The sequence below is a fragment of the Engraulis encrasicolus genome, chromosome 3, assembly GCF_034702125.1.
Source record: "Engraulis encrasicolus isolate BLACKSEA-1 chromosome 3, IST_EnEncr_1.0, whole genome shotgun sequence".
In the NCBI taxonomy this organism is placed as follows: domain Eukaryota; kingdom Metazoa; phylum Chordata; class Actinopteri; order Clupeiformes; family Engraulidae; genus Engraulis; species Engraulis encrasicolus.
This window is the reverse complement of record NC_085859.1, coordinates 51,265,469-51,277,968: the sequence shown is the minus strand read 5'-3', so window position 1 is coordinate 51,277,968 and position 12,500 is coordinate 51,265,469. Positions and strand designations below refer to the sequence as shown.

Here is a 12,500-nt window from a genome sequence, read left to right as displayed (position 1 = left end):
ATTCACGATGACACTGAACAACAATTCAATACTCCCCATATGCAACCACCAACTATCAATCTGCCTCTAAACACCGGCCCAGGACTGTACTACGGCCACAAACTGCTTACTACAATCACCTCTGAAAATAATGGCGCTTAAATGGTTCTTTAAATCCCTCCACGATTCCATGGAGAGTGAACAGTATAGTATGTGTGAATGGCTCTTCACATAACAAATGGTTCTTCAGAGCCTCGCTTCATGTAATGGTCTACTCTATGTCATGCTGGGAACAAAACTGTTGTTTAAACAACTGTTGTGTTAATGGTTCAAAAAAGCACATAAGCACAGTGTGCCGAGATACATTCTGCTAACCCAATGCAATGTATCACAACATTTTCGACTTTACTGCCCAACCTTTCTGCTCATACCATGAATGCACAGTCCGTTGTGCTCTGTTTCTCTTCTTCTATCCCAATCTGGCTAGAGTATGCTCCATACATGTGTTGGTATTAACCTTTGATTACCTTCCGCCTCCTGTGTGCTCACATACCCCTAATGTTACCTATAGACCTGGCTGTAAATGACTGGGCTAATGTATACAATTGGTGAGTCCCACTACAGTCATGGACAAGAGAGCAGGAGAGCGTAGTTGTAACTTGTACAGGATGCAAACCTGTGGCACTGGCCGCCCAATCTCCAAGACAAAACTACTCAACCATTACACCCCAGATGTGCCCGTGATTTCATATGCATAATAATTAATATTTATGCATTCAGTGCATCTCATCAATCTTCAAGTCTGTATCCTATGGGACTGGGGTGATGGTGTTCAGCCAATTAGAGAAGGCAGACGTGCTGCTTGCTTGGCGCATCTTTCCCCATGTTAAATATTCAGCATAATTTTTGGGACGTGCCATGGTAAACTTGTTTGTCCACTCTCAAGCAAGCGCGCCCAATATCGTCACAAAATGAAATTGGTTTCCAAAAGTTTGGACCATTTTCGTGCCAAATTACACACACAACGTTAGGGTCTCTCTTACTGTAGGCTGCAAGAAATTGGATTGTCTGTCAATCCATAATGCAATATCTTGTGATTTCAAGCAACTTTGCCAGTCCATAGTCTGGAAGCTAAATATTGGAATATATGAATATTACTGACAGACTAAAAGCAATAAACTGAGCTACCACTTTTGGGCTGTTTGGTTTATTTATTACTTCTGCATTAACTTTTCAAAAAAGTAAAAAATAAAAAATAAAAAAAGGCCTATACAAGGCAAATGCAGTTGGAGTGGAGATGGCAACTGCAATGATAGCTATCGAAAACCCCATTTCCCAATCCATCACATTGCATAGACACACAACAATTCAAAACGTCAGCTCAAACTGAGGAAGACAACCTGCCAGGCTTCAAAATGAAGCACTTATACTCCCCAAAATTAGCATAGACTTTTCAAACTATTGGGTTGTACAGCACAGTACAATGCAGTACTACACTGTTCAGTATTCTGCCAATCTCTTTCTCCTAAATCACTCTGTAGGGAATGACAATGATGATGTGAACAGTTCTTTTGGTGATGGGCACAGGGGGAGGTACGCTTCATTCGGCTTATCATTATACTACTTTTACATTTAGCCAATGCTCTTATCTTGACTGACTTACTGTTAAGTAAGTACAGGGAAATTCCAACAGGGGCAATGTGGATTTAGATGCCTTTGCTCAAGGGCACTTCATCTATGGATGTACGTGTAGGATAGAACTGAATAGCCATTCACAGGGAAGCAAGTAGGGTCAGTGATAGGGTCAGTTGTCCCAGGCTTACAAGGGATCAAAACCGGGTAGTCATTAATGTATGGGGGGGGGGTTAATATTACATGATGCTGGGCCTGGCCATAGCTGTCAGCAGCACTGCAACAGAGAGAGTAGAGAGAGAGAGAGGTTCAAGTGGCCCATTGTTTCCGGGTTCTACAATTGCAAGGGGGGGGGGAGGAAATCCCCCTTTAGGCAGACCTAGGCAGACCTAAGGACTGTTCTATTCAATGCTAGGAGTATTATGACACGCCCCTTTAGGCAGACCGGAACCTGTTCATGTTAGGTGCCCATAAAAACCTATTACATTGGCATATCTCTATACTTAAATAATCTCTGACTGCACTGCTTCAATAATGGAACATTTGATTCTCCTGTCCCAAGACCAACCATTACATGTACTGTACTGTAATCCCTAACCATTACAGCTCAACAAAAGAGCCTACACATTCGTGCAGCACTGGTACAGTAGATTACGTGTTCAAATGCCCTCATACTGTAACTGATAACTCTGACAACAAACAACTTTCACCTAACATCGTCTTTCACGCAGCAAAGTATGTTTCTGTTGTTCTCACTACTACAGCAGTCATTTTAATATCCAGTTTAACAAACTTAATGAGAATGAATTTTCCCTGCGAAGTCACTGAAGCAGAACAGAAAAATTCAGACGCACTGTCGCCTAGTCTCTTGCTCTCATTTCACTGCTAATGTTTACATGTACCGCCATAGGGAAGCAGTTTTTAAGTGTGTTTCCATCACATGTACTAGCCTCATGAGTGGCATAAACAAATTATCAGGCAGATTTTGAGTTTGTCGTGCTCTGATGGCATACCACATTATTATGACGATTTTTTTCCTTCTTTTTTTTGATTAAATCAAACCCCACGGGGTACTGTGGTCCTGGACGTTATAGGAAATGAAGTCACATTTGAATTGGATTTTCCCAACTCGGCGTTGCTTGATTTAATGATGCAGCGTTGTGTGTGTGTTTTCACTTTCGACTTTGCTTTCTTTTTGCTCCCATTAGGGTCTGTGTTCATCTCGCCTTATAAATATGGTTGTATGCAAATATGGCAGTAGAGCACGTCTTCTCTCTAGGCACAATGAAAAAAGTTATGGAAATGGCAGACACTTTTTCGCCATGTTCGCATTTCATTACATTCAGATTTGGTCTGTGCGACTTGTTTGTTGTTTTCATTTCATTTATATGGTGGGATGCCATTAGGAAATTGTGGGGGAAATGATTTAATGTCCCCCACTAGCCTGGCAAGCCAGACAATGAACTGAACTGATATGAAATATGAATATGAATATCTGGCAGCGCACCAGTGATCAAGCTGAAGGTTGTGGTTGGAACCAACGGTCGGTGTTTAAACCGATAAAGTGCATGGAATAGGCCAGCACATGGGTGCGTTTCTCAAAACCGTAGTTGTTAGCAACTTGAGTAGCTGTCCATGGGAAATTGCATGGCAAACAACAAAGTAGCTAACATAGTTAGCAACTATGGTTTCAAGAAATGCACCCCAGACTTAGCTGTGGTTAGCCCTCCCCAATGACTAGGGTTTCTCAACAAGGGCTCGACAGACCCCCAGGGAGAGTTAGACAACCCTTGAGGCCAGTCACAAAGGAGGAGTGTTGGGAAGGCCCATTTATAGTGAACTGAAGCCATCATTCTAGAAAGCGGTATAATGATCATACAGCATCAATAATTATCCATAACAGCATGCAGAAGATTGTCATTATTAGCCTGTGCTGGTATCATATAATAATAACCATGATACACAGACAGAGTGTCAGGATTGGACATATTTCAGAGCTCGGCTCTTTAGCTTTCCCCCCCTTTGTTGCAGATTTAGACCAAACCATGTATTTTCTGGTGCTATGATTTACTAGGCTAGTTTCACACCTCAACCACCATAGCAGAGAGAGTAGAGAGAGAGAGGTTCCATTGGCCCATTGTTTCCTGGTTCTATTATGGCCCCCCTTAGGCAGACCTAGGCAGACCTAAGGACTGTTCTATTCATTGTAGGAGCATTATGACACAGCCCTTTAGGCAGACCGGAACCTGGTCGCGTTAGGTGCCCATAGAAACCTATTATGTTGGCATATCTCTATATACTTAAAGAATCTCTGACCATAGTCTCCGGTGGACCACTCCATAGGTCTGTGACCTCTGAATCAAACCCATCTACTGAACCTATGCCTTGTAGACACTCCTGATTGGATTTGGAAAATGGATCAGCGGTCTAGCAATGTCCCACTCAAAGTCTGCAAACACATTATATTATAACAAATTGTATGTTGTATCCCCAGATTGTAGAAAGTGCTCACCGTGAACTATGACAGGTTCTATAAAGATCAAAGAAGACCAAGGACCTTTTTTTAATAGATGTCATCAATATACTGTGCTGTTGGTTGTAACACCAGCAGGGGGAAATTCAGAGCTATGTCTATCATTTACTGTAGCCTGATGGACAAACGAAAGACCATAGACCATGAGACTGAGTGTATCTTCACCAAAAACCACAATAACAAATATGTGCAGTTAAGCAAAGTAAGGATACATTAAGCGCTGCTCACCCTTCTCTGTTCAAGTGGCTACTGTTGAAGACTGTGCGTTCACCAAATGACAGCAATGACAATTACATACAGAAGTGATAGAAAAAAATATGTACAAAAAAAGAAAAGGTAAACTCTGGGGTATAACCAATCTTGTTTGAACAAATCGAACAAATTAAAAATGTACAATTTAGGAGGAAGATATGTTTGAGTATTCACTGACTGTATCTCTGTGTGTGTTTTTGAGTCTTTGTCTCTCCCCACTGTCATTCTCAGTATATCATTACAGATTTCGTACACGGTGTACACGGATGCAATTACGCTGAACTTCTGTATATGCCCAAGACATATTATGAGTGGTGTCACCAATGCGTGATTGTGTATATGAGTGTGTATGTATGTACTGTTTATGCTTTTGATGGGTTTTTTGTGTATGTGTAGTGCCTGCCATACCCACCGCCTACACACATACACAGATGGGTCTTTAGGGTCACAGAGAGACGTGCCAAAGCAACGGATGGGTGTTTGCTGAACATAGGCCAGACTGAGCTTGTGTGTGTGTGTGTGTGTGTGTGTGTGTGTGTGTGTGTGTGTGTGTGTGTGTGTGTGTGTGTGTGTGTGTGTGTGTGTGTGTGTGTCTGTCTGTCTGTCTGTCTGTCTGTCTGTATGCAATGAATTCTCAGTATGAAGCACTGCATGGTGCTCTAGGTGTGTGTGTGTGTGTGTGTGTGTCTATGCAATGAATGCTGCGTACACAACACTGCGTGGGCTTCTAGGTGTGTGTGTGTGTGTGTGTGTGTGTGTGTGTGTGTGTGTGTGTGTGTGTGTGTGTGTGTGTGTGTGTGTGTGTGTGTGTGTGTGTGTGTGTGTGTGTGTGTGTGTGTGTGTGTGTGTGTGTGTGTGTGTGTATTCCATATAGTACATACCTCCAGTGTCTGAGCCTTGGGGTCCTTGGGATCGCATAGGGAGTTGTTTATGCGATGATTGCTGCGTACACATCGTTGCGTGGTGTTCTGGGGCATGGGGAAGGTCTGGCGGATCATCGTCAGCCGGCCAATGGATTTCATCACCAGCTCTTGGACATCCATATCGGAGAGTTCCTACAGCACAAAGAAGCACATGCATGGAAAGTCTTCAGAGAGATAGCCTTCATTGTCCCCAAAGGCAGTGTTGCTTATGGACCGACTTTGTCGGTAGATTTAGCAACTTTTTGACGTCCCTGGCGGGAGCGTACCTATGCTCCCCTGGTCCTATGTTCCCCTGTCTTTGTATGTGACTGGGGAACTTAGGACCCTTTTTCTTAAAAAGGGTTCTATGTTCCCTACATTGTATGTTTCCGAATGTTCAAATTGTGCCCTTCCCAAAACCATCCCTAAACCTAACCTGTCAGTAATGCAATGTTTCTGAGTTGTACATTTGTACCCTGACCAAAATTATCCCTAAACCTAACCTGTCAAAGGTGCAACAACAACCTGCGCTTTGCTATGCGGCAGTTCCCCACATGCGTGTTTCAGAGTTTTCAAATTGTGCCCTTCCCAAAACCATCCCTAAACCTAACCTGTCACAGGTGCAACAACAACCTGCGCTTTGCCATGCGGCAACTGTCTACTTGGAAGCAGCGGGGAACATAGAACCCTTTTTTGATGACCTCTCCCTGGCAACAAAAAACCTCATCTAGCGACTTTACCGACTTTTTGTTGCATCTGGCGACTTTTTGAAACGTGCATTTTCAATGCAAAATCATTGTTTTTCAACATAATTGTAACTCTGTGCCTCCGTCAGAAGCGTTTCCCACGGTTAAGCAGGGCTGTAGATTAGCTCTGATCTTCAAACAGTAGCTAGCACTGCCCATTTGCACTGTGAACGAAGACATGTGGGCACGTTTTCTAGGGATCAGCGTGTCGTGCCTGACATTGTGACGTCATACGTAACGTCATTGCGTCATCTAGCGACTTTTCAGCGAGCCAAAAGCGACTTTGGCTGATTTTCTTTTAGCAACACTGCCCAAAGGGGAGATTTGTTTTCACCACCATCACAACTTGTCACAGCGAACAAAAAGACATATAGCATACAAGACACACATGAAGACATCAACACCATTCAAATCTTCAGATACTTAACAGATACATGTACTTTCAGACATTATCAGACGACCCAAACACAACATAAATGACATTCAGACACTGCATATCCTTGTACTGTATGGCGATTGAGACAAGTCTTACATGAGGTCATGGGCCAGCAGTAGATATGTTTTGACTATCCCCAAAATCTAGCATGAAAAGCTTAACACACCACTTGTTGTAAGTTGTAGTCTAAACACCCAAAATACACTGATTTTCTGATGTCGGCGAAAAAGGTTAGAAATCCTTAATCATACAGTATGGGATAATTCAATGAAATCGGCCACTTTTATAGAATGTGTCATGTAAGTAATCACGCACACGCACACACACAACATTGCAGTAGGCCTATATAAAGTAGGCCTACATACATTATGCAAAAACGTCAGAAAGAGAGCCTAACTGTACATTAGGTCTTTTTGATCAGATTAAGCCAATCTGCATTACACAGTTATATATAGTGGCTACATTATGTTGTATAGCGTGGGTTGCTTTTCAGTCTTTGGTAGCAACAGCTGGTGTGTGTGTGTGGTCCTCGCAAACAGGATGTGTGAATTCTCCCATGAAGAGAAAGAGTGCATGCAGTATGAACAAACGGCACGGACCTATATGACATGCAACCTGCACCTCCACGCTTCTACTGTGCTCAGGGAGTATGCATGAGGACACACGTATAGGCACCTATTCACTCATATACACATTCAGACAAATGCATGCACACATGCACACACACACACACACACACACACACACACGCACACACGCACACACACACACACACACACACACATAAACGCACACGTGCACACAGGGAAACATGATGTACTGCGGCATACATTGCTTTAAGAGTTCTTATTCGTTTTCTGTCAAACACACACGTCTAAGATGCACTCTTTTTATGGCGTAGTAAAGAAGAGAACATCTAAAATGTCTGTCATATGCCTGAGAGAACCGGTAAAAGGAGATTGGTGTGTGTGCGTTTGTGCATGCACATGTATGAGTTGGAGGGATGCAGTTGATAATTAAACATGAATTTGGAGGGGTTATAGCCCTCCGTGTGTGTGTGTGTGTGTGTGTGTGTGTGTGTGTGTGTGTGTGTGTGTGTGTGTGTGTGTGTGTGTGTGTGTGTGTGTGTGTGTGTGTGTGTGTGTGTGTGTGCGTGTATGTGTGTGTGTCCTTGTGTGACTTAGGGAAGCCTGTTAATTTTAGCCAGGGGCCCTCTCCTTTGCTCTCGCTCACTCCGGCCGAGGGCTGGGGGTAGAGTGTCTGACGAGATTGGGCTAGACATGGGACGTCCCTTGCCGAGGTAGGCATTTAAAACCACGGGCTACTGCATTTGACAGCTCAATCTGTGTGTGTGTGTGTGTGTGTGTGTGTGTGTGTGTGTGTGTGTGTGTGTGTGTGTGTGTGTGTGTGTGTGTGTGTGTGTGTGTGTGTGTATGAGTGTGTCTGCTCAAGTACACACACACACACACACACACACACACACACACACACACACACACACACACACACACGCGCACACACACACATACACACACACATACACACTCCTTCCCCCTCTGTTTCTCTTTTTTGAACCACCACGTGGGCTACATAGTTTTAGTTGTCACTGGCTGTCGTTACGATATCATTATCTTTTGATTCCGGCGAGCAAGGTCCTCAGAACTGCCCCTCAGAGGTTCAGGGAGTTAAACATGTCTCTCTGCAATTTAAATCCTGAATAAAAGTCTGGATGTTTTTTTTTTTCCCTGAGAATAGTTCTCCATGGATATATCGCCCAATTAGTATTGAATTGGACACTTGGCACATGGACAACCCAATCCAACAAAAGCCATTTTAATTCTCATCTATTTTTAAAATGAAAAATATGAACACTAACTGACTATCAGGGCACAATCAAAGACTTCTAAGACTCATTTCATAACTCTAGTGATTTGATAAGACGGAATGCTGTAACCGATAAATGAACCATCCTCGGCTGTACTGTAGTACACATACAGTAAGTTAAAGCCCATGATATTCATTTGAGAAGACCAAATTAAACTGACATAAATACTGAAAGAATTAGTCTGACTAAATATTGGCCTTGGGGGCTTCATTTTTGGTCCTGTGTTATTTGTTTGTAGTTACGTTAGTACCCCACTGCTAACATTTGCATGCATACATGTACACACACACACACACACACACACACACACACACACACACACACACACACACACACACACACACACACACACACATGGACGCTAGCATGATCTCACGCACCCACACCCTAGGCTCCTATTAACACTAGAACTACCACGGAGGGGTCAATTGACCTTTTTACCTAAAAGACCCACAAGAGGGTCATTTGACCCTTTGGACCCCCTGCGGACACGCCTTTTGTTGTGGAAATGTGGCTGTTAGCAGCTCACAGCTGTCACTTGAGTCACAGAGGGGTAGTTGGGGTAGTTTTTGATACAAAGAGAACAGGCACATAATGTTGATTATGTTCTGTTCCTGTTCAGCAAAATGCTTTGGTCATACACTGTATTGTAAAGCTGGATTCCAAATGTAAAGAGGAGGATACTGACACCCTCAGAATTGGAAACCCAGTCTGCACAGTTCAAAAAAGGGGAAAAATCCAGGCAACTCCAGGTGAAAAAGAGGAAGTCCATTAAAAAGCCTTTATTGTCATAGGGCAACAAAGGCTTTTTAATGGACTTCCTCTTTTTCACCTGGAGTTGCCTGGATTTTTCCCTTTTTTGAATTGAACTGATCCCCTTCAAGAGCACCCAACAAATATACTTTACAGTTTTTCTCGATTGGTTTGGCTAATTTCTCGAAACTGAGATGATATTCTCAAAACAACACGGACAAATCCCCAAACCAACTTGCAATTTCCCAAAACAGAATGGCATTTTTCATTGCTTTCATCAGATATCAAATGCTTTGTACATGTCTCAAATGTTTAGTACATCTCTGCAGATGGCTATGTACAAATACCATTCAGTTGACACATTCAGCACACATTTAGCACATTTTCCAAATAAATTGACCTTGCTTATCTACACCAATTAGACAATTCTCAGTCTAATGGTTGCCCTCTCAAAAACACGTCAGCATTATTTCATTGTGTAAGTCATCATATGCAAAGTGGTCTTCAGGTCAGTTCAACAGGTCAGATGGTATTGTAACTTTACTAGTTAGTAGAAAATAATTTTACAACCATGTATACTACAGTTTCCTCTGTTATTTGGCTAATTTCTTGACATTTTTTCAAACGACATTCTGTTTTGAACAATTGCTAGTTGCTTTGGCATTTGTCCATGTTATTTTGAGAATGTTATCTCTGTTTTGAGAAATGAGCCAAACCCATGAGAAACCTGTGATATATGGGCATTACTTTCTGTATATGAATTTACAGTAAAGAAAGTTACTGATAAATGTCCTTGGTAAATTGTCTGTGTTTTCAAACTTCAATGGTTTCACAAACTTTTTCATTTTTATACATAGTCGAAATCTGTTAGCTGAACGTAGATAAAACACCTAACCATTTTGACTGGCAGTGCTTACACAATGGCAAAGGGACAATGTATTTTAGGGGTACTGATGATATATGTGGGGAAGAAATTTAGTTTTGACACATGGGTAAACTGTTTTTAGGGTGATATGATCGAGTGATGAGGATCCATGTAGTTATGCTGAACCATCCAGTTTATTTTGACAGAAGGATTAAATGAATGCAAATGAGCCAAAGCAATTGAGAAGGATCTATGCCATTTTGATAGTACGGACTATTTATATGGGAGAAGGTTTAGTGCTGATGCAAGAATGAGGTGTTTTGGGAGGTATATGACATTTTTCTAGTTATCTGAACTGTTGTGCAGAAGTGTAAGGATGTTTGGCCAAATGACTCAATGGTTATAGGAATGTCATCTCAGTTTCAAGAAATTAGCCAAACCAATCCAGAAAAACTGTAAGAAGATACTGCGACTTGTTTGAGCTACCAGCCATTTTGTGTTTTACCAGTCTGCACAGTGTTCGCTACTTATACGTTACAAAATGATAAACAATGAATAATTGACTTACCTGCACATACTGGTGCTACAGCTCTTACTCTGCCAGTATTCCTATCAACTGATACTCTGTATATTTGTTTCATAGCGATTCGTTTCTTGATTGGAATGATCAAATAGATTAGTCACCTGCAATGTGGAACTCTCCTCATTTGTTAGGCAAAAATTATGTTACTTGTGATATACTAACCTGATTATCATAATTTTGATATGACATCTTCCAAAACATTCCAAAATATTTTATCCCAATTCCCTAACACTATCTTGAAAATTGAGCTGACTATTCTGCATATGATGACTTATATGAAGAAAATGTGCTGACATGTTTTCAGGACAACCATTACACTGAGAATCAACCAAGTGGGATAGATCAGCAAGGGACATTCATTTGAAAATTGTACTAAATGTAAGCTGATTGTGTTAACTGTAGGATACTTGTACATAGCCATTTGCAAGGATGTACTAAATGATTAAGACATGTACAAAAGCATTTGAAATTTGATGAAAGCAATGATAAATGCCATTCTGTTGTGAGGAACTGCAAATTAGTTTTGCCATTTGTCCATGTTTTGAGAATGACATCTCAGTTTCAAGAAATGAGCCAAACCAATGGAGAAAAACTGTAACACACTGTCCGCCATACTGTGCTATCTGTCTTTGCTGCTGATATCTTCATGCAAGTTGCTATTCACCTGTGGTGATTTTTGGAGGCTGATAGACCTTGGGAAGAAGCTGTCTGTCCTCTGTCCCCCTCACCCCTCACCCCACACACGGCCCCTAACAGCCTCATTACCATAACAAAATGAGTGATTAGTGTATTCGGTAAAAGCCGCCGGTGTCCTGTCTATATGAGCGACCCGTCGAGATGTGATTCTCTTCGCTACTGAGCATACGCACGCATGCGCACACCCTCGCGGCGGTTTTCGCGGGTGATTGCCCATCGAATTGTGAGACCGCAGGTTACGATAGGATCCCCTGAGACTGTCAACTTTAGTGACTCAAACTGTAGCCTATCTCCTCCTGAGGTTACCACCAGTCATCCATATTCTAGTTAGCCTATAGCCTGTCCACCGACTGTCATCGACTGAAAGTTACGATATATCCCTTGGGGAGGGAAACAGGAAATTGCGTGGATCATCCAGCAGATCATTGGAAAATCTGCGAAATAGCGTGGCCTCGAACATTTGCTACTTTGTTGCCTAACCATAATCGCTCACACACTCAGCCTCGAACATTGTAACATTGATCAGAAAAGACTATTTATGTAGAGGAGGCGTTCTCATTGCAAAATGGGAAAAATCGCCACCTCTGATTGAGCTGTCAAAATGCTCCCTCCACCCTTTTCACTCAAGAATTTGAATCGACTGCATTGTAAAATGCCTGAACATGGTAATAAGAAATGCACTGGTGGGGATGTTTTGAAAATATGATTCCGGTCATTAAAAGACAGACATCTGCCAAAACAAAGCCACAATATATCTGCTATCTGGGAATCTCTAAACCGCGCTTGTTTATCCCCATAGCACATCATTTCATATGCAATTTGCCTTGCGAGCCCACGTCGCAGTGAAACCAAACCAACAGCAAATGACTGCATTAAACAACCCGTAGCCAGGCCCTGATCCCAAACACTTTCTCCAGTCCTGTATTTGCGCAAACTCAGCTCAGTCTCTTTCATATGGCACGTTCCTTAACTTGCTCAAACGAGAGGCTCATGGTTTTTTTTTTTTACTGATCAGCAGCCGCACGTTCTTATTAAACTCCGATTGCACACCCCTGTCCGTGAAATAAATAAAGTAATGGTTAGGCCTATTAAAATAGTCCTACGTGGACCATGGCGGATTGAAACGTCTTCCACGGAAAAGGGGGATTCATACTAGTCGTGAGTGGCGCTAGTCTCCTTCATACTTCACTCACGACGATGGCGCGCGCCGTCACGTGACCTAAAATTTCGCCCCCCGT

At 42.3% G+C, this 12,500-nt stretch overlaps 1 protein-coding gene across 1 annotated transcript in view; it reads right to left on the bottom strand.

Moving 5' to 3' along the window:
• The window catches only part of grid2 (glutamate receptor, ionotropic, delta 2), a 733,635-nt gene that overhangs the window by 227,825 nt on the left and 493,310 nt on the right, over positions 1 to 12,500 (bottom strand). Inside the window, exon 6 of the mRNA XM_063194215.1 lies at positions 5,278 to 5,451. Within this exon, the coding sequence (XP_063050285.1) occupies positions 5,278 to 5,451 (174 nt within the window). The remainder of the gene's footprint in view (positions 1 to 5,277; positions 5,452 to 12,500) is intronic.